Raw genomic sequence first — 27334 nt, 5'->3', positions numbered from 1 at the left:
TGCTATTAAAATGAGGGCCTGAAAACTCTGCATTAGTTTGTTAGTCAGGGCTGATGGACAAACACTTTCCAAAATGGATCTTTGCTCAGACAACACCTTTGTTCTGTTGAACGTCGGACAATCTGCTCGAAGGAAAAGCCATGTGCAAACATATTTGATTTCCATAGTTGGGACTTGCAATGTGTTTCATCAACTTGTGTACACTTTGCAATGCAAATGCAACTGAATGCACATATGATGTACAGCAGAATACTGAGAATCCATGAAGCTAAGGACTGCTACAATCCATCAAAGCAAACATATTGGCTTCTTTCCAAACAGCTATTACACAATTTTTACAAAAGTTGTCACCTTCTGTGGGAAGCCCTGGCTTCTAAGCCTTCGCCACTAATTATTACAAGGTTTCTTGGCCTACACCCGTCATGAAGAATGAAGGGTGATGCAAATGTTGTTTGTCAACAATCATTAAACGGTCATCTGTTGTACAGGAAACTGATGTATCAACTTGTCACTCATGATTTTGTGTTTGTTTAAGAATTACTTAGAGAGCTCCAGTGCATAATCTGGAGTATGTATAGAATGCTGATGCATTATCTGCATTAAGAACAAAATAGTAACGCAGCATCTAGAACACAGATTACATACAGAACATTAGCATATTGTCTGGAATACCTCCGAAACAGTAATCCATGGTCTGGATAACAAGCGGGCGGCATCCAGTGTTTCTATGACCCACCTAAGACTCCTACATCTTGTGAACTGTGTATAGAACACTAATAATGCAACATCGGGTATCCTTTTATTTGCTTTACACAACGCTTATGCCTAGTTCACTTTTTTAGATGGTTTTCTATGGCTGTACAGCCAGAGCGCCGAAGCGCTTTGTAGGAGATATGAATATAATGTATAAGTATAAACATGTCTCTGTTAAACAAAAGGCAGGAGAACGGCTATGCCGCAATGCATTCGAGTGAAAACTGATTAACAATCAGGGGCACAATAAAGACAAGTGTCCAACAGTATTGCTCTTTCAGAAAAACGAGATTATGCATTTTGTAAATCATAATATGAAAAAGGCAACATGGCCTTATTAAATGTAGGCTGACAACTTGCAGATTCATCTATATACAGAGTAAAATGTATGTAATAAGTAAGATGTGCCAGACAGCGGATGCTGAACAGAAGCAAGTCCAAATGTGATATTTTTCAAGACAAAATAGAGATAAACTAAAATCTTTTTTGCAAAGCTCACATTAGAATATGGCAACCAAACAAACAGATCGGTTTTCGTGTCACACAAGGTAGTTTGACCATGGCAGGAAGCAATTCAACTTATTGAAAGTTCATTTTTTGTCAAAACCCTTTTGAATATATCATTAACATGTTTGAAAGCAGGTGTTTATCAGAGGTGGAGTGGTACAATGTCCATAATTGCAGGGTTACTGCATAGAAAACCTGTTTCAAAGTAAGGTGTTTTAGAGTTGTAGGTATTTTTAATTATAAAATGTGTTTGCTTATAGAAATGTGGCCACCCCAGAAATACAGATTGTAATTGTTTGGATGACACCCAGAGTCCTGATACTGTGACCCACCCCTTACAGAAGTAAGTGAGTGTTCCATCTCCACTTCCTCAGTGTTGGCTTAACGTAATTTGTTAATTTGCAGAATCTGAAAAGGAGTCCTCCCAAGATGCCCGACATGGGGGGAATAATGTAATACTGATCTATATTCATGCGGCACCTACCCTCTGAGATCTTCTGGCATTGGAGGCGCTGCTACTGCTGCTGCTTGAAGAGCTGGAGCTGGACTGGGAAGATGCTCTGTGTCCTGAGGCTCTCTTTTTAGGATTCTGGATTATTACAAAGTAGTTTATGACAATGCACAGTTTAAATGCAGTTTCATACATAAGAGTTATATCAATAACTTTAAAAAAACAACTTTAAAATATAATTGCAGGCCTGACTGCTACTTAGAGATTGTAGGACTAACTAAACCCTTACCAGTGAGTGTGGTAGCCATGTATTTCGGCGTTTATGTTAAACACAATTTTAGTCATCTTTCTGTCCTCCTGCTAATGATGGATTAGATTGAGGTATGGCAGGAATAAATGTGGGTCACAAATTGACTTACCTCATTAATATTCATGAGGTAGGTCGCATTGCGCAACCCATTGGGAATCGCTAAAACACTGGGATGGTGGCCTGATGGGGCCAGCAGACCACCATATCTGTGTTTGCTTTTAAATAAAGTAATATATTTTTTTAAATGCAGTCCATTTTCCTTAAAGAAAAATGGGTTGCATTTCAAAAACAGAAATGACAAGTTTTCTTTTACCTTGGGACCACTGCTGCTCTTAAAAAACGTTTTTGCATACATTCAAAAAGGGGAAGGGATCCCAAATGTTTTGCAACCGCATTTCCATTACAAAATATTCACACACACCTCTGAGTGTCGCTATTAGGAAGGGAACCTTTAACACGCCCCTTCTTTATACCAAATCGCAAACCAATTTTGAGATTCGTTACCAGGTTTATCCAATCGCAAAATAGGGTTTGGTACATGTTAAAGGATTTTTGTGGTCGAATGGCCCGATTCGTTCTGGGAATCGGCCCATTCGTTACATCAAAAAACCTACATACATCTGACCCTCAGTGCTCAACTTAGAGAAATGGCTTTGATTCCCACATGAAAACTGTAAAACCCAACATTCAGTTTTTTTATGACGTATTAAACATGGTGCTAACATTACAGAAATATCACTGTACATTACACATAATTCGAGAAAATCAAACAAGTATTATATATCATAAATATTAACTCCACATTATGTTGAATACAACTTACTGAGCTTCTGTATGCTGGGGTGAAACGTAGGTCATAAATGTCAGGGTTCGACTACAGGAGAAAAAAATGAGAAAATACATGTTTGGTGGGAACAATGAAGTGTCGGCCCTTTCTCTAAACATTCGATTCATGTAGCTCAAACAAGTGATTATCAAGCCTGATGCATCATGTTCAACACTAGCTGCATCGTTTACAAGACTGTCATTGCCAACATCTTTCCATACATCTGCAACCAAGAACAGAACCTCTAGCAAAACATAAACAACATGCAGCGGAAAAGTCTCCAAGCTGCAAATGAGGAATTGCAAGAAGAAAGAGTAGGGATGAAAAGCCTACACTTATTCTGCGTCCAAAGGTTGAAACTATATCCCAAATAAAATCCAGTAGGTCACTGCTCCAGTTCTGGAAGGAGCTGCAGAATCATCTTTCCAAGAAGCACTCCATCACTTCACTATTACCACTGCCATTTAATCTAAGGTGCCCCCACTCCATCAGTCCCCCATCTCTCATGCTTACCGTTCATTCTACTATTAGCTTCATAAACCTATTTACTTTGTTCCCCATCCCCGTCTTCACCTTATTCCAACAAGCACTATTATTTCTCACCTATATATATTGAAACTTGTCTCCTGTACATCGTTTTGTTGCATTGCAGTTAGATTCACACTTTATGAATTACATTAAAATGTACTTGATCATCACTTGAAATACCACTAATATGTCACATTACCAAACATATTTCACATGAAATGAAATACTTGTAAATTAATGTTTAAACTCAACTTTACTGCTAGCTTAAACCTAAATGGTGCACATCCATTCTTTCATTCTTCAGATAGGATGCCATGATCTTCTATATTAGAGGTGAGGGAGCGATCAAGTCGAATGAGTGACAGTCTGTATTCATTTATTTTACCTGGACAGCCTCTATTGAATGAGTTTCTAGTTCATCTAAAAGGCTTAAAGGGGGAGTCTTTATCATGATTTCATATATATTGTCACATCCAAGTATGCACTGTGTTTACACACCTTTTGCGACAGCGTACGGTATTTGGTATTGTGCAATTGTACCTACACTCTAACGGAGGGTCGCTGTCTTAAAAAAAAATGATATCTTTTAAACATGTTCTCACAATACAGTGATTTTTTTTGCATATTGCTGCTACCGTATTGCTGTAAAAAATGTGGTTTGTGTGTGGCATTACTATTGTATAATTAAAAACCTTACTCAAGTCAGTATACATTATCAGCAATGTAATCAGCTGGAATCACTGCTGAGCACATACAGATTGTTTAAAAGCAGGAAGGAAAGGAGGTAAAATCACACATGTGCCCCCCTGAAGATGAACACACAGACAGATCTAAAGAACATGAAGAAGAAGACGGAAAGTACATAGGCAACACTAATGAGAGCTCTTGGGAGGAGCCATCGATGTACCTAAGCAAAGTATTACTGAGGTCACATTTTCGAATAATTGAATTGAAGATTCTCCACTGAGTATACTACATGAGGCTTCAGGTAAAAAGAAAGAATTGCAGGTCATCCACTGCTCATCACCTGAGAGGATGCTGGTCAGGAGGCGCCTTCATACACATGCTATTGAGCTGCACAATCATATATATATATTGGAGAAGGGTGAGTGTGAAACTGAAAGCAGCATTCAGATTTTATCTGGACCTAAAAGCACCTACTATATTTTAGGGCATATGGGAAATTAATGATGTCACTAGGAATAAAAAATCTTTAATCAGAAAAGTGTTACTGTAGTAACTAAAGCAAGTGTACAGAAATAGTGTAGTCGCCCCACACCCATTATTGGAGCAGTAGCATTAACTGGTGAACAATGGCTGAGAACGCAATGTAAGACACAATACTCTGCCCAAGGATTTTGATATGATTGTTGGGGTGTGTTTGGAACATAGTGGGCTGAAGTTAGAGCTAGGAACAAAAGCATTACAATGCACACCTCTAATTAACAAGTGTAGAATGCCTAGGAATCAAAATGAATTAACCGTATGAAGAATGATGATACAGTGCAGTCTTTGTGCTCTGCTCTATCCAATTAGGTGAACTAGATTTTTTCTCTGACTATACTCCTGTATGACTATTGGGTGTTTATTCAAGGTTAACCCCATAGGGACTGCACATGAAGTCAGCTTAGGTGCAGATAAATAGACTCATCCTTGAAAATTACTACTTTATTATATCTTTTCAAAAGTTTATCATTCATATCACAATGAAACCAGTACATTACCCGTTTCCTGTGGGACTCGTTGCTACTGCTGCTGCTGCTGCTGCTGCTTACACTGCTAATGCTCCATTGATTCCTGCGATTATGTTGATGCTGTTGTTGGCTTCCATGGTGAGAAGTTTGATGGCGCCTGAGACTTTTTCTTCTGTTGCTCCTGCTGCTACTGCTGCTACTGCTGCTGCTGCTGCTGCTGCTGCTGCTGCTACTGCTGTTTTGTCTCTTTTTGTTTCTGTTCCTACTGGCACTGTTGATGCTGCTGCTGCTGCTGCTGCTACTGCTACTGCTGCTACTTTGACCTTTGTTCTTTCTAGCATTTCTGCTATCTTTTTGCTGAATGCTTCTTGAGGGGCTGCTGGATGATGATGATGATGATGATGATGATGATGATGATGATGAGGAGGAGGAGGAGGAGGAGGAGGAGGAGGAAGAGGAGGTAGAAGAGGAACTAGATGAACTTGATAAACTGTTCTTCTTTCCAGCCTTTGCAACCTCAGCAACATTCGGATTATGCTCCTTAGAATGTTTGTTTTTCCTCTGGTTTTTCTTGTTTTTTTTAAGCAAGCTTCCATTTCGAACCTGCAAAAAGAATAAGAATAGGAATACAAGATCTTGTAGTTGCTTTGCAAAATAGCATCAGTTTTTATTAGTCTAACAACACTCTCTTGGACAGTTACATATTGTCAAAAGGTGTTTGGTGTGACCAAAGTCATTTTGCACAGTGCACCATGCACTGTCATTTCAAATGATGTTCTGATTATTAAATAAAGTGTGTAACAGATATACACACTATAAATTAATACAAATTTAAAATAAAGAAGTATGCAAACATATTTGTCCGATATTGGCAAAACTTTCCTCAAAATAGTTATAGTTATAGTGAAATTAATATTTTTAGAAAAGCATTTAACATCATTTATCATGTCTAAAAACAACTACTTTATTTGGCTAGTATAATATTATGCCAGCTACCGTATATTCTTCATCAATTCCTAGAATCTTCTTCAGCTTCATTTGAACCACAGAGTCTTCAAGCTCTTCACCTTCGTTCTCCTCCACAGTTACCATGGTGATTATTTTTGATGCTGCTTTTGGTCCTGCCTGTACCTCTAGCATCAGTTTCTCGATAGCTGCATCTGTATGAGCTGTAACCAACAAGGGTAATTACATTATTTCATACAACCTATAATATATCTTCAGATATCAATTATGTTCAACAGTCTGCACCCGAACACTAAAAAGAAATTGCTCAACTGTTGTGAAGGGGTACCTGGTTTTATGATAAGCTTGGCTTCATTCTCTCCAATTAATTTGTACAGAGGTGAATTTCTGAGGAAGGCAGCATTTTGTGATTTGTACTCGAGGCAGACTTGGAAGCCAAAGGTTTTAGCCTTCGCACAAGCCTGATATGCATTAGTACTTCTGGCAGCAGAGTGGTGATCTCTATCTTCTGCGGAGTAGGCGTACCTCTTTGACAAAAGTTCAGACGATACTTCCTGATTTAAACATAGAAAAATTATTATTAATAAATGTGTTTTTAGTGTTTGTATATGTAGTGCACATTGTGATTATCTTGCTAGGTCTGTGCATTGTGTGACTATGTAGGAAATAATGGTTAATTACTTTCTTTCTCTGTTTGTCTGTCTTCCTGTACATATAGCTAGCTAGTGATCGTTGAGTCTGTCTTTTGTGCCTGTCTGTTTATCTGTTGCTCTCCGTCACAGGCAGGAAAATAGAACTCCTTAAGAAGTAGACCCTATTTTGTGAACATGAAGTCAAAAGAAATACAATACCACTTTTGCAACTAATTTTCATCTTATTCTTTGACTTAGATTTGTTTTAAAATCCAACCCATTTATTGAATTAGGTGAAGTTTGGCATTTTAGCCATATTCATTTCTAAGTAAGTTTCACATCTGGTCACACATTATTCTGCTTTGCCCTGATCTGACATGTACGTATTTGATTCAAAGTTAGCACTAAGTTTGAAACCTTGCTTATTTATTATTCTTTTACATCAACCAACATTTGAACTATAAACAGAATTAAATTATATTTACTGAAATGACCAATTGATTCTCTTTTCAATGTGAAATAAAAAATGTCACATTACCATCATGCTCGCAGCCTCTGCTGATGACTTTCCTGTTGTCTCAAAATGTTTCTTAAGAATGTTTGGCACAGCTCCTTGTGTCAGTAATGGGGTTCTCTTGGCTGTATCCAGGTCTTCTACATTTCTTGTAACAGCAAACACCTGAGCTCTGGGGACACAATTGAAATACTGTGAATCTGTCAGATGGACTGGGACTGGGGCTGTACAAGAAGTTTCAGGGGTGAGGTTTACATTATGCATTTAGGGACAGATTTATCATTGACTTGCGTAACCCTTGCGCCACGCAAGATGGCTCAAGGGCGATGCAACTACTAAGACAGATTTATCACGCCACTTAAGGCCACCTTGCGAGGCTCTGCCTGGCTTGATAAATCTAGAGTAGCACGAAATGCAGAGCAGATCGCTGCGTTGCTTTACTCTACCCCCGGAAGGAGTTCCATGGGTGGATAGTGGGTGTTCCCAGATTTACCATTACTGGTAGACCTGGGAATGCATCAAAATCCTACACCTCGCCAGGTGAAGCGTAACAAGGAGAAATGTCCTTATTTCTCCTCATTGTTTCTTCTGCCTATATGTGCTGCATTCTGCCACATGAGGTTTGTTTCTGTGCACGAAGGTGTCCCTTCCTGCACAAAATCAATCCTGTCTGCAATGCAGGAACCCTTGCACCGTGGTGTAAGGGTGCCTGCATTGGTGCTATGCAGCACATTGTGCACTAGCCCAAAAAAAGGACTGGAAAGCACGGTATAATGTTAACCACTTGGATGCTAATGACAAGGGTAACTCGTCATGGAGTTTCCATTGATTTCAATGGAAATTACATTAAAAGCCATAAAACACCTTAGCATCCAAGGTTAAATATGGCATATTTCTGCCCTTTCACGCAACACAGTGCAGTGAGGTGGTTTGCTGCGTTGCGCTGCTTGAACGCTTGATAAATGTACCCCATAGGCTTTACACAATGTGATACACTTGTAAGTTTCAGGAATAGAGGGAGAAGTGTGCTCAAAAAGGTGTTCACATGGCAGATGTTCTGATGAGCATATCTTTTGTTTTGTTAACATTTCCACGGATGGCTCGGATTCCCATGTATAATAGCAATATTAAATTCACATACTAACGTGCATCTGGCATGCCCTAGAAGATTGTCCCAGTACTGAAGCCACAGAGTTGACCTCTAATTAATTGACCCTTCTCAAGGATAAAAAATGCTACTCTGTGGCTCATATATTGCATCACCTTATGAGCGTTCTGATGTAGTTCTTGCTTCAGATTCTATCACAAAACGGGTCAGATTAATTATATAACCAAGTGTACTGGTAGTCGCTAAATACATAGCTTATGTTCTCTTAAACTAGTTGATTATCCATGAAGGGTTCTTTTTGAAGAGTTTGCTGTTTATGATCATTCTAACTAAAAGCCACACATTTAATTGTGGCTTAAAAAAATGCATAACAACACTGGGGTTACAACAGGAAGTGTGGTACCATAATATCATTGTCGGATTATCATCCAATTGAAACAGTTTGCCTTACAAATTCCTTATAACAATATTGCCTCTTGGAGTTAGTAATAAAAAACCTGCAAGAAATTGACATTTTTGTAAATAATATGCAGGACACAATGTTTATGTTAGACCATATATTCTCATGTGCAGCCTTAAAGCTATACTCCTACTTGCCATTATGAAACCGATGAAGGTTTAAGAGAGGAAGGTTAGAAAATGTAGAAACTGGTGAAATGAATCAACCTCACCCTAAGGATGATTTTTGGAGATGTGGGATAATGTTATGGAGAGTTTTTGCTTACTGTAAAGAAGTGACAGGCTAAAAATCACAGTTTCAATTGAACCCTTGACTGTGATTTCCTGTGGCAATGTATCCCTCAAGATTGCTGCATTTAACTTTATCTGAGCCTTAAATGGTAGCTATTTAGGCTGTCTTTGAATTGGTGATGGCTGCAAATATTTTAGGGCTTATCTCATAGCTCTTACATCTGTTTCATGGTTTGCTAATAAAATCCTTATGGCCTTTCGACACACTCATGGTGAAGGACATTGCCCCATACCATCTCATCACTACAGTTTGCTTTTTGTATACCAGATACTGCCTTGTATTTGCATAAATAGTAGCTTTTCAAATTTATTTTGAAAGCGACAAGTGGCATATATTTTATAAATACCTCATCAATTAGACACAGTACTCGTTAGGGTGAAGTTGAGTCTAATATGTAAGTTCCAGCCAGAAGGTAGGTAAAGCTAGGTTTTATTATCCATGGCCAGCTCCAGGCAGTTCTCTGAAACTCAGCTGACAATATATGTGATTAATGGCTCACTGTAATGTTTAGTTATCAAGGTCTAATCTGACCGTGTAATTTTAGTTTTAGTTGTACAGCTGCTAAGCAAAAGCCAATCAGGTCCATTTTCTGTGGAGTGGGTGGGTGGGGGAAACAATATGGATGACACTTCCTACAAAACCCAATACTCCAGTGCACTATACTTATTGTAACTCTTTATATTTTCCTTCTCCATTCCAATAAACTCAGATACGTTGTTTTCTGTAGCAACAAAACTTTTATTCTTGACATATATATGCCTAAATATAATGGTAAATGGGGATGTTTGGTATGTAAAAACACAACAGAGATTGTGGAGTGTTTGCTGGAGTATTTGCTGTGGGAGGATTAGGGTAATAGAGTGAAAGGCTATCATTGAATACTACACCAACTCTCTGTACCTTTCCGTAGGAAGAATGGTTGTCTGCTTATTAGGAATGATTCTGCATTTTCAGTTAAGAGCATTCACACCTAGTACAATTGGCCTCATGGATTCTCATTGAAGCCAAGACTTCATGCCCAGGCCTTCAAAAAATGAAATTGTAGCTGGGTGGTGTTTTTTCATTTATCATTGAAACGAAGGGAGCATTTCATGAGACACAGCAACTGGTTAGACCATTTTGTCCCAAAGATGTTTTTACTGTATGTTAGTCCTTTTGTCTTACTAAAAAGGGATGCCCAGAACTTTGATAATTTACCAGATGGGCAATGCAACACAATGTTCTTGAAAGTTTGTGTCATAAGGGGTTTCCAGTTCATGAAGTTAGCCTAAGGTCAGCTGTGGTTATTGATCAACCGAAATATGTTGAGAAGTGGACAAGATTGTGACCTATGTATCTAAAGAGATAACATTGAGGACTAAATGACTGGAATCTGTTCTTTATTAACACTACTTAAATGCCCTCTTGTTAGAGAATTGTTTAAGTTATGTCTGACCTCAGCAATCTTGCTAGGCGAAGCTACAGCAACTTTGAAAATAAATAACCCTTACTTTAACATATCACAATACCAAAGAAAATATTAAGGGCCAGATGTATTATGCATTTTACCGGTCGCAAATGGCCCATTTCAGATTGGTGGAATGCTATTCACAAACGGGAAGGGGGCCCCAAGGCACAACTTCCCCTTTATGAATTGGGACGCCAATATTTTTTCGGAGCAGGCAGTGATTCCACAGCATACTGCCCACTCTGAAACGATGAAAAGAAATCTTTTAATTTTCTTTTCTGAAATGCATCCCATTTTCCTTTAAGGAAAATGGGCTACATAAAAAAAACTGCTTTATTTAACAAGCATTCACAGACAAGATGGTCTGCTGACCCCAGCAGACCACCATCCCTCTGAGTGTCGGCCTTTCCCAATGGATAACAAATTGCGACCTGCCTCATGAATATTAATGAAGCAGGTCCCTTGTGACCCATTTGGGAATCGCAAACAGTGTCTGAGACGCTGTTGTACGTCAGGTTTTGTGGCTCGCATATTGCGAGTTGCTAAAAATTGCACTGTGCGAGTCACAAACCATGACAGTCGTATACGTGAACCATGAATCCATTAGTTATAGAATGCAGTCAAATCAATTTCTCAGGAAATATAATTACAAAAGAACTTTTAATGATGAGGAAACAAAAACTGTTCATTTTCAACAAATCCATGTTAATAATATGTACATATTTTAAATAATAAACAGATGGAATACCTGGTTATTAGGAGTTCATTCTCCTGCTGGCATGGTGCTGTCTCAAACTTGATATTTTTGGCTTTCATGTCAATCTTGGCTGTGAATTTCATTGGAGCATTTGCACGAACCTTGGCGTGAAACTCAATTCCAGCCTGGATGAGGTGGGTGTTGATACCCATAGTTGCCACAGTGTGCTTGGACACACTGAAAGAGAAATCAAAAGTACAATATTTGGTCATGATCTCACAATCAAGACAAAAGTGACATTGTGGACCTGCAGCAGAAGGTGGCCATTGTAGGTATGCATTCATAGAGTAGGAAACACTCATCTACCACCTATGTGGTGAGTATTTGTTAACACAATATGTTTGACACTGGAATTGTAGAGGATAGCCAGAAGACTGAGGTAATATGAATCTAATTTTAAAGTAGTGTACAAATTCATGTAGGTACTGACCTAAGCTAATGTCAGTCACTATCACTTTGTGGCACATGAATCAAGCTAATTAACAATGGCAAACAGGCCGATTCGACGAATCGCCACCTTTGCGACCGGTAATTAACCTTTTGGGATGCATCAAGCCCAAAGCCATTCACGAAATAGGTTATCGCAAAATTTGTGATTACCCATTTTGCAAATGCAGTTAGGTAATCACAATGTGCGATTCCCTAAATGCAGTGCAAGATGCATTCTCAGAATGTGACTTTGCATTAAGGAATCGCAAATTACCATCAACTTCAAATTGATGGTAATTTACAATTCCTTAGAAAAATTCACCAAATTGAATTTTTCTAAGTGCCATGTGGCGCACACACATGCCCTTAGGGCATGTGTGACTACCACATTTTCACACATGCCAATTTGGGGGGTGCATCAGGGTGGCCTTGTGGCCCCCTTCAAACGTTGAAATTCCATTCGCAATTTGTGATTACCTATTTGGTGATCGCAAATTGCGAATGGTTTCTTTTTCATTCCTGTAATCCTTTAGGCCCAGAGGAATGAATGGGAAAGCATTCCCTAATAAAGACTCGCAATTTGTGATTCGCTATTAGGAAATATTTAGGAATCGCATTTTTTGGGCGAAACCCACATGCACAGGCAATTGCGATTCCTTAATAGTGATTCCTTAATAATAACTATTAAGGAATCGCAATTGCTTAGCTTGATGCATGTGCCCCTTTATTCGTTGATTATAACGATAAAAGGACACTACGAAAATCATAATTTAAAGACAACAAAAGCACAAAGAGAAAATTAATTTCAAATATTCCAAAACACCCTACAATATGTGAATAAAAACACCCCCATCCTTATAACATAGAAAACATTTCTTGTGCCAATTCCTTTCAAAGTAAACCTTATACACCCAGGACATCAATTAAGCATTCATCCCCTGATAATTATAAAAAAGTAAAAAATATTTCATATCTTGAGGCTTCGTTTTTTTCTTTCTCTAACCGCTGAAACTAAAAAACTAACAATGTTAAAAGTTTCCCATACATTATTCAACATCTGTACATATAGTAAGGCAGGCCTTACCTGCAAAAAATCCCCACTCTTTAAAAATCGGTACAAAAAAATGTTTACAGATATGCAGATAGTAGTCGAAATACATGGTAAAGTGCAAAGGGTCATGGGTGGAGAAAATATCACAGGAGCAGGGACCAAAATCTTCCACCCTTCACCACCCTGTGGTTCTGCCAGTAAAAAATGCAAATAAATAAATCTAAACCTTATTAAAAGAAAGCGGTGGTACGGCTTTGTTACTTCATTTAAATAAGGTTCTATTGCTGGGTTTGTTTTCAGGAGTGAATGGGCTCGTACCATAGGTTTCATCAACTCTCTGATATCTCTTTAGGTTTGTATCATACATAAGAAGTGTTTCTTGACCCAAGATAGATCCTTATCTGATAGCTCATGTGGTGAAGTTGTTTGCCCGATCCAGGGATAAACAGTCACAAACAATCTCACGGTTCATCTCTAAATCGGGATTGGTCCAGATCATCATCCATTTGAGCAACGGGGCCATACCAATCAGATCTGACACAAAACCAATACCCAATTCCTGATGGATAATATAAGAAGGTGTTGATTGAGGGATTGCTAACAAATTTCTAAGGAATGTATTCTCCACTATTTGGAGGTCCTCCGCCTCCTCACAGCCCTTTATAGCAGATCCATAATTAGCAATAGCAATACATTTTGCTCTATATATATTTAACATGGCTTGAACCGGCTTAGCCCCAAACCTGTGTGCAAATTCAAGAACCGCTACTGTTGATGTTACTAAAGCGTTTCTTTTGGCTTTCTTTTGCGGTGCCCATTTGCCGTTGTCATCAAACAAGACCCCTAAGTATGGAAAAGTAGTCACCCTAGATATTTTGTTTCCTTTACAATAATTAGTTTTTAATTTTTGCGGTCTGGAGCCCATAATCATAGTGTGAGATTTAGTCAAATTAACACTTCAATCCAGCGAGCTCATGAAATCTGCAAAGGAACTTACAGGAGCACAATCGCTGTGCCCGCTAATAGAAAAGCATCATCTGCATATAAAAGTGCTGGGATTAACCGCTCCCCCACTCGAGGGATATCTTTACAGGCTATACACAAAGCGGAGTCTAGATTATTAATATATAAAGTAAACAATAAGATAATGTGTTCTGCCACAGTATATAGAGAGAAAGGTAAAGGCTGACCCACATTTAGGAATATTATGCTGGCTTATTCTTGGATCATTGGCTTGGGTAGCAATAGAACAACAACGTTTTACTTCTGAGATCCTTCGAATTAAAGGCACTCGGAGAAAAGGAGAAACATATACTAGGGGCCTAATGAAGAGTTTGGTGGATTGGTTACTCCTTCACTGCCCACCTTATTACAAGTCGGTTATATCCACTGCATTTTAATTAAGGTGGATGGGATATCAGTCACATTTGTAACACAGCAAAGCATCCGCCAAACACTAAATCAGACCCTAAGTCATACTTAGGGTCTGATCAAAAATTGTAGATGATTGAAATCAAAGTCTGTCTGTCTATATGTCCTCTGATTGTCATAAATGAACAATTTCCTTTGTAGAGTAACTTTAGCACACCTCACACAGTGAGTGTGGGCAGCTCCCTCCAAAATGTGTGGTGGGTCATTCAGAAGTCTGTATAATATATGACAAACAGATGACTTTGTAAACTTTGATACTTTACAACAATGCGCATTTTGCTTGTTTATTTAACCAAAACAAAGTGCAGCCTGCCCATTTAGATGAGACAAATGTGTAGCATTTCTTATGTCAGAAATCAGTATTAAAACATTACCTAAAATTATTTATAGCATTTGGTTACTTTGAAACTAATTTGTAACTAGCAAGTAAAGAACCATCACAGAATTATGTTTTTAGAGTACTTTACAATAAACAACAGATATATTGTAATTCACAGTGGGGATTTCATGCACAATGGAAGAGCAGTGTAGTATAGTCACGTAAATCCAACTCACAATTAAGCAAGTGTACAGAGTAGTTCAGCATAGACCTTAAAAGCAAGAATTGTAAAATTGTGTTTCAGGTACTGCAGTACTATTTTGCTGTCAGATAAATTCGCTCCCTCTCTGCATTCCAATCTCATTTCAGAACACCAGATACTGCATTACCAAGCCCAACACTCAATCTACAGGTTCTTTATCTGCACCAATATTTTCAAGCAATAAATCACTCCTCACCCCCATTCCTTCCAACACTGCCATTTGCATTGACACATCACCTCTCATACATTTTTTGGATAATCAATTTTATTGGGTTTTGAGTACAATCACAACCAATAAGTTAAAAAACAGGCAAGAGGCCAGCTACCCGAGCCATGTACATTCCTTTTACAAACATCAGTGCTAGGCTTCAGGAAACAATTTCTAGGTCCAATCCACAGTATTTCCACAATTTAGTCCTGATCTTGGTGTGTTTTTGTGGACATCCCCTTGCTGCATAGATGGGGGTCTTGTTGGGTGCACCAGCCCAACCCTTTGCGCCACTATCTAGTGTAGATGGATGTGGATACTTCTATAATCGGGCTAAATCTCTTTTTGCCACTAAAGTGGCTATGCCCATCATCTTTTTGTTTTCTCTGGTGACACTCAGGTCGCCCAGGACTCTTAGTAAAGCACTCTTTGATGTAATGGTAGTGTGATATTCTAGGATTCAGGACATGGTATTGCCCACCCTTCACCAACAACGAGTAATAAGGATCCACAAAGCCAAGTCATGTGATCAAAATGTGTGCCAGTTTGGCTGCAGAGGGTGCAGGCAGAGGTTGGTGTCTGGCCCACTACCCCGCTAGCCATAAGCGTTGCAGCATGAGGTATGTGATGTGAATGTATTTAATTTGGATCATCTGGAGCTGGCAGGAGATCCATAATTCATGGAGGGGCATTCAGACATTGTACCAATCTATGTCTTCAATAGGGTCCACCGGATATTGCCACGTGCATCTAAGGACGTTTACCTCAGTAGATTGGGAGCATTGAGTAATAAGGTTCCGTATATATTGGGAAAACCCCCTTCTTTTCAAGAGCCCCCTTCAGGAGATTGGTCTAGTGGGCCATGCTCAGGTCGGTTCATCAACTCCGTTTTGCATTCTGTGCGTGTCAGAGCTAAAGGTCTTTATGTAACTGGGTTTTTGAGAGGTTGAACTGTGTCTGTAATTCCTGAAAGGAGCTTAGACCCCACTTTCTCCATATGTACCCATGAGTAAATATCCTGATACTGTCCCATTTGGTGAACCCCTCCAAGTGTAAGGTTTGCTGGATGAGGCACTCCTGTCATAGGGCAGTCTAGAGGGCCAGTCTACTCGACCATTCTGTGGAGTGTAATGTTGTTCTCCAGGTAAGAAACACCAGTTGTGGCATGTCAGGGAGGGTTTGGGGAATCAGGTACCCATGTAGCAGTCCCATCACCTTATATGATGGGTCGTTCCAGCGCCCGCGTATCCAGTCATTGATCACTAATAGGTGGGTGACTAGGTGGTATAGTTATATGACTGCCATCCCCATTCATTGGTCACATGTTGAGAATCGGCATTTGGCCATGAACATGCAGGGGGCCCATAGATTGGAACGCATATCGGCAGTCAGTTTCATGAATTAGCTGTTCGGAATTTTAAAGTGAAGTTCTGAAGGGAGTAGAGAAAATGAGAGGATAATTATTTTAAATAGGGCAATACATTTTAGTATATTGAGTGAAAAGAAAGCCAGCATATGACGCCTGTTTTCATGTTGTTGGCTAAAGGACTGAGGTCAGGCCCCATGTGAGGTTTAGTTTCAAGAGCCAGCATATCCCCCAAGTATTTAAATTGGTGTCTTTGGATCGATAGCTTTTCCTTTCAGGAATTTTCTATTGGGTAAGGAGGAATTATGTTTTATTGAGTTAAAGTCCTGATGCTTGTCCTTAAAGGGTTAGCATGAACATGCAACGGGGTCCCTATTAGTGGGGTTTGTTAAATAGAGCAGGACATCATTGGTGTATAGGGCAATCCTGTCTTCAAACCCCTCCCCCAGTCCCAGCCTGTAATCTGGGTGTCCCATCGAATCAGTCTAGCTAGTGGTTCAATGGTGAGGGTGAAAAGCAGTAGAGAGAGCAGGTTCCCGTGTGGGTTCCTCGTCAGATCAGGAACTGGTCATACAGGACTCAGTTAGCCTGCACTACTGAAGTCGGGTGGACAAAATGGAGCTACACAAATGAGCAGAAGCAAAAGCCAAAGCCCATGCTGTTAAGGGCCTTGTCTTAGAAGGTCCAGTCTAGAGAATAAAATGCCTTTACGAAGTCAAGAGCAGCAGGGCACATGGGCTTCCCAGGCACATATGAGTGCCAGATGTGTCCATATAATACAGTGTCAGGTACTGTGCTCCGACATCAAGCTGCAATTGCCAGGGTGAATGAGTGTGTCCAGAAAATAATTAAGTCTGAGGGCAAGGAGCTTTGCAAAGATTTTGAGTGCTATATTTACCAGGGAGATGGGGCAGAAGGCTTCACCTTTGGATTTAGGATTGTTAGATTTCGGGATGACCACGATGATCAAAGAGTCCAACTTTTCAGGGAAGACCCCAGTATCTACAGTCTCTTGATATTCCTCCAAGACATGTGGGTCCAGCATATCTCGATACTTCTGATAATATTTGGAAGGGAATCAGTCTGGTCCCAGGATCTTTGCAGTATTTTGTGCTAGTATTACCTCTAAATAATCATTAGTGACAGCAGCTCTAGAGCTGCTATCAACGCCTTAGTAATAAGGATGGGTATGCCTGCCACCAATGGGGCATGTAGTTCCTCTGGGGAACCGAGATGGTGGTCATATAAGTCTCGTTAATAGGATGCAAAAGTGTGCACTATTTCCATTGAGGTGCAGACCAGTCTACATTGGGTCACTTGCATTGTGGTAACCACCCGGGACGCTAGTCCCTGGTGGCCATCCAGTAGAGTAGTTTCCCATTTTTGCTGCCATACTCGTGTACACTCTGTGTTTTTGCCCTCCAGCACTGGCAGGCTTCCTACTGGGTCAATTGTCATAATGAGTCTCTCATATGTGCTAGTTACCAATGAGACATATCTGAGTCCTCAGTCATGGCACGTCTCTCCATTCGTAGGATTTGGTTTTCCAGCTCTGTGATCACTTGTCTTTTGGCACCATCGCAACGTCTGACAGGATTTCATTGTCCTCATATGGTGGTCTTAACCGCCTCCCGGCGTATGGCGGGAGAATACACAGAATTCTGTTAAGTGTCAAAGTAAGCAGTAATCTCTGTAGCCAGGAAGTCCGCACATTATAAGTTTGTGCCCATTTAGGTGTCATAGAGGTATGGAGCCTGAGTATGGTAGGCAATACTGAAGAGTGAGTAGCCAGATATGCAACGTCAGCGAATTTTGGTGGCTAGAACCTGTAGATAGTTTTCTGCAGGGAGTAAGAGTAGATCAATATCAATGCGAGATTGGGCGGCTGACATTTGGGTATAGCCTGTCTCTACTGGGTGTCTAATCGTTCAAATATCATAAAACCCTAGTGCGTCTATCCAGGTCTTCAATTGAATTGGTTGGTGGCTGCATGCATATTTGGGTGGGTCCTGAAGCATCCCTGTTATGGTCTGGGGGCATTAAAGTCCCCTTCAACGATAGTCCTACCCATTGGGTATGCAAGGAGAACTGTCATGGAGGGCAGCTGAGGCCAGGGAGGGCAGCATGTACATGCTGAGGAGTTTGTAGTGGTCTATGAGGCATCATCTATCCCCACAAAGCGGCCTAGGTTGTCATTAATGCAGTTAGTCACTTTCATAGGAAAGGATTAATGGAGAAGAATAGCCACACCCTGTATTCCCTCACCAAACAAGAGTTGTAGACTCTGCCATAGCCAATCTACATAGGAAAGGACAGGCAATGCCCATTAGGTGTGTCTCTTGTAATATTAGGATCAAGGTTTAAAATCGTTTGACTGTGCTTCACCACTGCTGATTGTTTTATGCAGCCAAGGAGACAGATGATCTGGGGACATCCAGGACATGAGCCAGGATTCCAGAAACAATTCCTTAATCTCCGTCCTATTGTGGATTCCACCCTTTCCTGGGAGGACCGAATAGCCGGCAGGATGGTAGCGAGATCTCCATTTTCCATGGGGAACTGCGGGAGAGAGGTGCTCTTGGGGGTCCAGTCACACCAGAGGAAGGAATAGCGTATCTGTCCATTTTAGATTGGGTACCCATACCCTTGTCTTTTCCCATGATGCAGGACCCACTTAATATTGTTACAGGTTGCAGGGGTGGAGGCTAGGTTGAACAAGGACTACACGTATTTCTGGGGACTGGTTGATGGTATCTTCCGACATGTGGTATGTCCAGGACTCAACCAGCATCCCCCATGGCCCAGGCAAGAGCGACCGACTCAGGGGAGGTCTAATGAGCCTCACCCTGGAGATCTGTAGGGATGTGGCCTCTGTGTCACTGAGTGTTTTTGCTGAAGACCAGATGTACTGGTGTCCTGCTACTGGCCTACTTACTCCCGGAGGGTATTTGACGGGGAGGGTCACCACGAGCATCTGGCAGCCTACCCATGCGTACTCTCTGTTGGGGAAGGGAAGGCCTTTCCTCCCAGGATTTGTGGCCTCCACTGCAGCCTGCTTTTTTGGGCCCAGCATAGGCCGTCACAGAAGTCCCCCACCTTGCTATGTGCAGGGGACATAAGGGCCACTGGAGAATGCATCCGGTGCCCCAGCCATGTCGGTCTAGTGCGGGCTGGCATAGGAATGTCAGGTGTGGCTGGGGGTGAAGGGTGGGATTAGATCCATCTTGCTGGTGCCCCATCGACAACCCGCTTGCCAACTAAGGCGATTTTTGAGGAGGGTGGGTCAGCAGAACCAACTGGTGCCTGACTGCACGTGTCTCCCTATGTGGGAGGGAAAGGCCTATCCTCTTATATGCTAAATGTTTCCCAGGCTGAAGTGGGCCCTGACAAATCGGATGCCTCCCACAGGGTTGCAGTCCCACTTTATCGGGGACGTGAGGCTACCAAATAGTGTGGCCTCGGTCTATCACCCACCTTATGACTGCAGATAATGCAGGTTGGTGCAGGCAAACTCCGTAGGGTCAGGAGTCCCCCAATTGTCGGGATGTGGTCTCTCTCAGCTGCAGCACTCTCTCCTTTAATTACTGCAGCTGTTTTGACATTGGTCCTGTCCTACAGAATATAGCAGGCAGTGCCTCTGACCTAGGCTCAAACAGCGTCTTGGATCCCCCTTGGTACGTTGATAGACTCTCCCCGGGGCCTCTTGTGGGGGACGCAAGTTATTGGTGTTGACCGATTTGGCTGGGAAAGGAGGCTGGTGGTGGATTTGGGAGGTGGTTGTGAAGTGCAATCTACATCTTGGCTCTCCTGGCCAGGCCCCCCCTCTTATTCTTTTTATGTAACACTCACCCTACAGTTTTTGTACCTTTCACTAGCTTATAATATTTATGGTATAATGTGCACCCAACTGTATATTACACATGATCGATCAAGCTTTTAGGCAGTCAATTTATTTACACACATGCAGCGAGTCACTATGTAGTTTTGTGGCCATATAAAGGGAGCAATTACATTCTGGGAATAGTAGTTTTACTTTTTCCTTTGCAGAAATAGGAAAATGATGACTGTGTGCACAGCTCCTGCTCCACCAGGACAAACTGAAAGCGTCCGAACTAGGAGGACCTTTTTGCTCCTAGAACGTGTTTCATGAGTCGTGAATAGGCTTCCAATAGCAGCTATAGGAGATTATGGTGCTGTGAACATAAACACAATGTCACAAGGAATTGGAAAATAGAAAGAGGATTGCATGATAAGGACCACAGCTTCCACAACTGTTAAGGGATAGCAGGGGGTGATAAGGCAGGTGCCAGCAGGAGAATTCATCACTGCTCACAAGAATCCATCTCCTTTAGCTGAGATCATGGAGGGGCACGAGAGGGTCCCTCACACACAGTGGTATGTAGGGAAAATGGTGCAGTGACACCACTACTCACTTGTAATATATTATTACAAGCTAATAATGAAACAGTTCTTATTGCAGTCATATTCTGAGGTACAAAAGTTCCTGTAATGAGAAAAACTAATCACAGGATATATGTGTCGATAAAAGGCTTCCACCTATTATTATAAGTAATTAATTCACATAAATAAAAATCAAACATTAAAATACAAGTGAATCTGTGAAGTGGCTATAGCACATTGTTGGGGCAATTTTATAAAAGGCTTGGCAGACGCATCCAATGTACATTGCTAAAGTTATGGCCTAACCCGAATGTTCTGCAACGTTTTTTATCAACTACTTGAAGAAACCCATTTATAAAAAGCAATTGACTTTTAGAATTGATGGACTAGAATATGACATTCAGTTTTTACTTATCTAAATCGATCAAGCTTTTAAGCAGTAAATTTGGTTTTAGGAAGGGACGGTTGATCATATTGTGGTTTTTCTTTTGTATCTGTATTGCAATAGTTTTTATTTGCCTATAAATAAATGATTACCAAATGTAGCATATTGTGCCTCCCCTGACTGTGAGACAATCATTTTTCCTAACTGTGTTTATGTGTCAGTGAATGGTTGTGCTTTGTTTTATAGAAAACCGATTTCATGGAATACTATTACTGAGAACCCACTTCAACTAAACTATTTAATGGAAATTTGTAGGATGAATGGCATTTACCATTTCATAGAAATCAATTCATAGAAAGTCCTTTTTTTCGAAATTGGCTTTTACATCCTTATTTCTTAAGGTATAAATGCAATGGTTGCATTCAGAAACATTTTTTCTGAGGTATTTATTTCAGTGCTTTTCATCAGGGGACTTCAGATTTATATCTTCTACATTTTCAAACAATTACTTTCAAAGTTTTAATTCGCTGACCCCTCACTGCGCCTGACTAAGCACCATATATCATTGACTCCTTCACAGTTCTGACCCCTAAAACCTACCACCCCAAATAACACTCAAGCCAGATCTTTAAAAATCCCTCACCACCCCTAAATACCTTTCATTCCAGACTCCTAAAAACCACTTATCACCCATAAAGTCAACTCATCTCTGATCCCTAAAGGCACTTTTTTCACCCCCTGTGTTGGTAAGAACTGTATACCATAGTTAACTTTTTCATAGCATGGACTGCAACCATTTATCCATTATTATTTTATTATACCTTCTTTTTCAATTGCTTTTGTTGTACCTTCCTCATTCCCTTAGAGTAGGCTTTCAACATGGCTCATAGAACTCACGGGAAAAAGAAAGATACTTTTAAGAGGTTTTTCGTTTGCATCAATGACATCCACGGAACCTATTTTTGTGGTACTTTGGTATAGCATGCATCAAATGTCTGTGGCCACTTACTCATCAGCCTGCCCTAGTGGCCCCACTGGCTAGGTGGACTACGCTAATATAATACTATTCCTCTTTAAAGAATGTCTCAAATTAGCACTGCTTACTGCCTAAAACTTTCCTATTGCCCAAGACCCACAGTTGTAAAGATTATTGATCAGGCAGTTGGTAAATAAAGGGGCTACCAACTTAATTTTCTATACCCTTTTCTCTGCCTGTCCGTTTCAGCACACGGAGTAATTGATAATACCCCTAAACTATCATCAGTATCACTCCTAATATCCCTAAGCTATCATCGTTATCATTGGTTTTAATATTAAAAGACAGATGTTGTAAATTAATTCAAATATGTACAATTTATGGAAATCAGAGGAAAGTGGGACGCAGAGATAGTATGTTTCTAGTTTCAAAACTCTTTTGCCATTTCACTAGGCCGTTTAAATGCTTTTTAGAAAACCCTGTGAGTTTGGAAAACACTTTGAAAGAGCTTTTGTGCAGGCATGGGATACACTGCACACATGAAAAAGGAATAATAATTACAGCTTGTGGGACATTACCTTGAACACATCCCTGTCTTTCTTGTAATCTTGAACAGGTACTTGTGTTTTTTTCTGTGCTCATGAGGTTTGTAGGTTCTCATACCAAAAAGACCTTTCTCTTTAAAATTCCCTCTTATTTAATAACTGTAACACTCAGCTGATAAAGTGTTGTGTCTACAGTTGAAAAGGGGTAGGGTTGAACCACTCTCTTTCTAAGTGACACACACTCTATGAAGTCATTCAGTTTAACCAGCTCTTCTTTTATGAAACATTGGCCCACATGCATCATTGAGACATTTTGCACTTCTTAATTTGCGAAAAATAAGGAATCGCAAATTAAGAAGTGCAAAATGATATGCATCAATATTTTCGGTATTCATTTGTGATTCGGTACAAATCGCAATTTTTACGGAATTCCAAATAAATACCGAATTCTTAAGTTAATTTTCGCAATTCCCATTGATTCCTATGGGCCAAAAGGCCCATAGGAGTCAATGGGAAGGCATTAGCAAATTGCGAGTGGCACTTTGAAAATTTCATGGGTGCAGGGGGGGTCCAAAGGACCCCCCCATGCACCCCTGAAATGTATTTTTCGCATCATGTTTCACACACACATGTCCTAAGGACATGTGTGTGTGAAACATGAATGTTGAAAAAAAAACATTTTCAGCATTTTAAACACTTTTTCCAAATTTACCGAGTGGTTCAAACACTCGGTAAATTTGACACCCTAATTGCGATTTTGCACTTTTAAAAGTAATGATGCATTGCTTTTAAGAAATCGCACATCTGCGACTTCTTAAAAGCAATCGCAATTTTAGAACTCGCAAAAATGTTACGAATTCTAAAATTGCTTCATGCATCCCAAAAAGCACTTTTGGAATCGCAAACGGCCGATTTTAAGGAATCGCACCGTTTGCGACTCCAAAAAAGCTTGATGCATGTGGGCCATTGCCTCTCCTACTTTTTACTGAATTCAAACATTAAACAATAAATGTGTTTCTCCACTTTCAAGTATGCCAATTACATCTTAATGTTCTGAGAATCATGTGTCTTCTCTTTAATTTCCTACCATTGAAAAAATGGCTGTATTTTTCTGTTATAAATATGCAACCTTGTCCAAAGGTCACTAGGAACAAGATGCCTGGTGTTTATAAATGTGATTCTTGTAAATGGGATTACATTTAAATGATGAGTTTTATGGGATCCCTATAAAAAGATAGTTAACTCTTTAGTTCAGTTTCCCCCCCATTTCAAAGAGTCAAATTTAAACACAGCAGGCATCTTGCTCTCAGTGACTGGTAGACATATTTATAACTGAAAAAACAGCCATTATTTTTAAATGGGAGAAATTTAAGGTGACGAAAAACGTTCCATATCATGAACGTTTTTGCAGAACATTTTCTGCGCTTTCAAGTTCTTCCATTTAAAAAAATGGTTAAATGTTTGCATTATACATGTAACAATACCATATATGAAGAAAGGCATTCCAGTGCCTCATGTATAAACGTGAAGGCTCTCAGTTAGCCATACACATTTATCCCATTCATACGTACATATGTTCATGCATGCCAAAAGACTACACTCTCACTGACACACATGGCAGTCCTGTCATGGTGCCTCTAGTCAAAGTATTCTGTTCAAACCATAGTATAAGGTTCTATGGACATTAGGCTTAAAGTCGATGGAGCTGGGCGTGATGGTTTCTGGCAACAATGCCCAAGTTGCTTAGCCTTCACTATCTCATGATGATTTTCACTGATCAGAAGAAGCTCTCACCACAGGAAAGGTCGGAGACGCCTGACCTAGACACACCTGGCTAGTATTTGGAGCCTAACTGTAATATTTGACTTTTTGTTATTTAAAAATAAATCACTAGGATTATGGCAGTTTTTTTTAAATGCAGGTGGAGAAGTTTAAAAAACAGTCACCCTGGAAATTAACAATGATCATTTTTCCCACTTAAATTTCTGTCAGTTTTCATTGAAGAAATGATTGTATATTTATTTTACCTTGGCGCTACATCAGCGTGAACCTGGATGTTAGACTCAAGAAGCTGAGAAAGGCTGAAATCTGAGGATGGAGAGGGAGACACCTTCACATCAGCTGTAAAAGAAAAAATAGTTTTGAAACAGAAATACAAAAACATTCAAAGCAGGCACATATGTCTGTGAGGCACTAGTTCAACATTAAACTGTTGTTCTCATCACCCTTTCTTAAAATAGGTGTTCAATACATTTATTTTAGAAACGTACTGTTAATAGCAGCATTCGCTACAGCAGCAGAATATATGCTCAATTCCATGGGCAGGCCGACACAGGTGGGAACGATCTGTCGAACCTCAGCTGCCAACACTGGTTGGGCATATTGCCCAGCAACACCATTAAGAAGTTTGTTGATAACAGTCTTCACCATACTGTGCCTTGCTGCTGGTTCATTGAGAGCCTGTGGTAAATGAAAGAAACCAGAGAATCGTTGAATGAGAGGTACTGCTGCTGTCGAGAGCTATGAGAATGCAGACTAGAGCTGTGGTTACCTTAATGGCAGTCTGAATAAATTCCTTGTTAATGTCAAGGAAGGCCATCTCCTGACCAAACAGCTTGATGTAAGATGAGATTAATGGGGCATCTGCAGGCAGTGCCTTAAAGCCCAGCAGCTGTGGAGACAGAAAACACAAGTAGTAAGAAATAGAAACTGCTTTATAAAATCAAATTGCTTAGTAAAACTAAGTTCACTAAGAAATTAGCGTATGAGGTAAAGCTCTTGAAGGTGGGTACCATTTGGGTTGGCACTTCATAAGCTTCAGCCAGTAACTGGTTCCAGCGCTGACTCTACTGGGCCTCTCATTTTAACTAAAATCCTAGCCAGTAGAAGAGGTGCACAGAATCAGTGTGCACGTGGGCTTCAGGAAACCTGTTGAAAACTAGGATGAAGTGACACTCTCAGCTGCTTCTCTCAGGATATTTGCTTGAGGACCCTCTGTCTTTGCTGCAACAAGAGAGACATGTCATCTCTCTGAGAGAGAGTGCTATAGGTTCTCATACCAGCTGTCTAATATGTGTTGATTGATATAGTCTTCCCATGGAGAAGTTCGGTCTCTGGATGCTGCTACATTAGAAAGGTTTCTTAGGATACTTATTGCAGTCCCTCACAAGACCTAATGCAATTGTCCTATATGCAATGTGACCTTTTGCTGTGGAATTTGTCACCGCAGTAGTCACACATTAAATAACTGGGTGGCAAGATCACCTATGTTTGAATTGTCTCCCCACTATTGCCAGAGAATCCTTCCACCAGTTTATATAATGGAAACTATGGAGACCATTTAGAGTCTGGCAGAACAATTATCCTACTGCAATACAGCAGTGCTCCAGTGCCACAAAAACTGAAGTTTTTATTTAGGTAGCGTTTCTGACCGTAGAACCTCAGCAGGCTCTGGCAAGGGAGACTCCTGATCCGGTCACTCACCTTCTACACCCACCTTCAACACCCTATGTATGGTGCTAACCGAAGTATAGACTAAGTATTAGCCACCTGGTCAATCAATCAATCAATCAGGGTTTTGTAGAGCACACTACTCACCCGTTAGGGTCTCAAGGCGCTAAAAAACCCTAAGATAGAGTGCATATACCTTGCATGCCAAGTGCATTGATTTGCTATTGACCTACTTTAAGGGCTTGTTTCAACATGTTATGCTGACTGGCAAGGATGCATGGTGGTTGGTTGGTAGTTAAGCTTTCCCAAAGTGCTCATAACATGTTATCAGAAGCACTTTCATCAATATGCGGTTCACCAACAAGGCAGAAATCTCTACCTATGATGGGTTGTGCTCTGCCTGGGAGGTACGAACAAGGACCTCAGGTGCAAAGTGAGCTCTAAATTAGCTAGATTATGTGTAACTGTCTTAAACTCAGATTTCGAACAGGAATTGCACCTACATGCTTGTTCATATTGCAACACTGTAAAATGGAGTGACCCAGTCCATTTAATGCCTTAGCACATTCTAGTCAGACAAAATGAAATTTCAGGCACAGAGCAAGAAATACCTTTTCCAAAAGGCTTGTTATCAATAGAAAAACCCATTCCAGTATCCCTTCTTCATGACTCCAGAAGCAAAGTTTAGTACCCTTGTTCTGTTTTTATCCACTTTTATTGTAATTATGGTTTGTGCTTTGAGTCGGTCTCACTAATGTAACTTGTCAGAAAATGAATAAATGGTACATAAAAAAGGAGATGCGTGTCTATGAAAGATTGATTTAATATACATTGTTAGGATCAATTTAGTTTTATTGAAAATTGTTAAATGAAATTGTAGTGTTTACTAATATAAGGCTTCAGAGGTTCGCGTTTTTTGAAAAATCTTCCGATTTCTGGCATATGCAGCAAATCCTGACAGCATTACCACATCTGCATCCAGCAATAAGCCACCTATCGGTAGATTTACATTTGACTGAAATCAGTGGGCTTTATATTGCTGCTCACCTCTTAATCAGAACCAACATTAATTGCGCAATTTTTGCAAAAGAAACTGTGCTAGCATTACTTCTGTGAGATTCAATAACTACCTGAAATGGTTAATGTTATCATTAGTGCACATAGTGTGAACTTGTGAGAAGCATTTGGTGGGAGTCTGTTCTATGCTTGACATGCATTTACCAACTAAAGTAGACATGGAAGTGTCATGGTATTTATGGAAATCTTG

The 27334-nt window shown here is 40.2% G+C and overlaps 1 protein-coding gene across 1 annotated transcript in view; it reads right to left on the bottom strand.

Moving 5' to 3' along the window:
* The window catches only part of LOC144756140 (vitellogenin-A2-like), a 67951-nt gene that overhangs the window by 24129 nt on the left and 16488 nt on the right, over positions 1 to 27334 (bottom strand). The window contains exons 16-25 of the mRNA XM_078645711.1: positions 25169 to 25288; positions 24888 to 25077; positions 24645 to 24738; positions 11236 to 11421; positions 7206 to 7353; positions 6364 to 6589; positions 6066 to 6238; positions 5100 to 5672; positions 2845 to 2895; positions 1745 to 1849 (exon numbers count right to left, since the gene is read on the bottom strand). Coding sequence (XP_078501837.1) covers positions 1745 to 1849; positions 2845 to 2895; positions 5100 to 5672; positions 6066 to 6238; positions 6364 to 6589; positions 7206 to 7353; positions 11236 to 11421; positions 24645 to 24738; positions 24888 to 25077; positions 25169 to 25288 — 1866 coding nt within the window. The remainder of the gene's footprint in view (positions 1 to 1744; positions 1850 to 2844; positions 2896 to 5099; positions 5673 to 6065; positions 6239 to 6363; positions 6590 to 7205; positions 7354 to 11235; positions 11422 to 24644; positions 24739 to 24887; positions 25078 to 25168; positions 25289 to 27334) is intronic.

This window comes from Lissotriton helveticus, chromosome 1_1 (genome assembly GCF_964261635.1).
Source record: "Lissotriton helveticus chromosome 1_1, aLisHel1.1, whole genome shotgun sequence".
Lineage (NCBI taxonomy): Eukaryota > Metazoa > Chordata > Amphibia > Caudata > Salamandridae > Lissotriton > Lissotriton helveticus.
The sequence above is the reverse complement of the archived record's forward strand: the minus strand, read 5'-3'. Positions and strand labels throughout refer to the sequence as shown.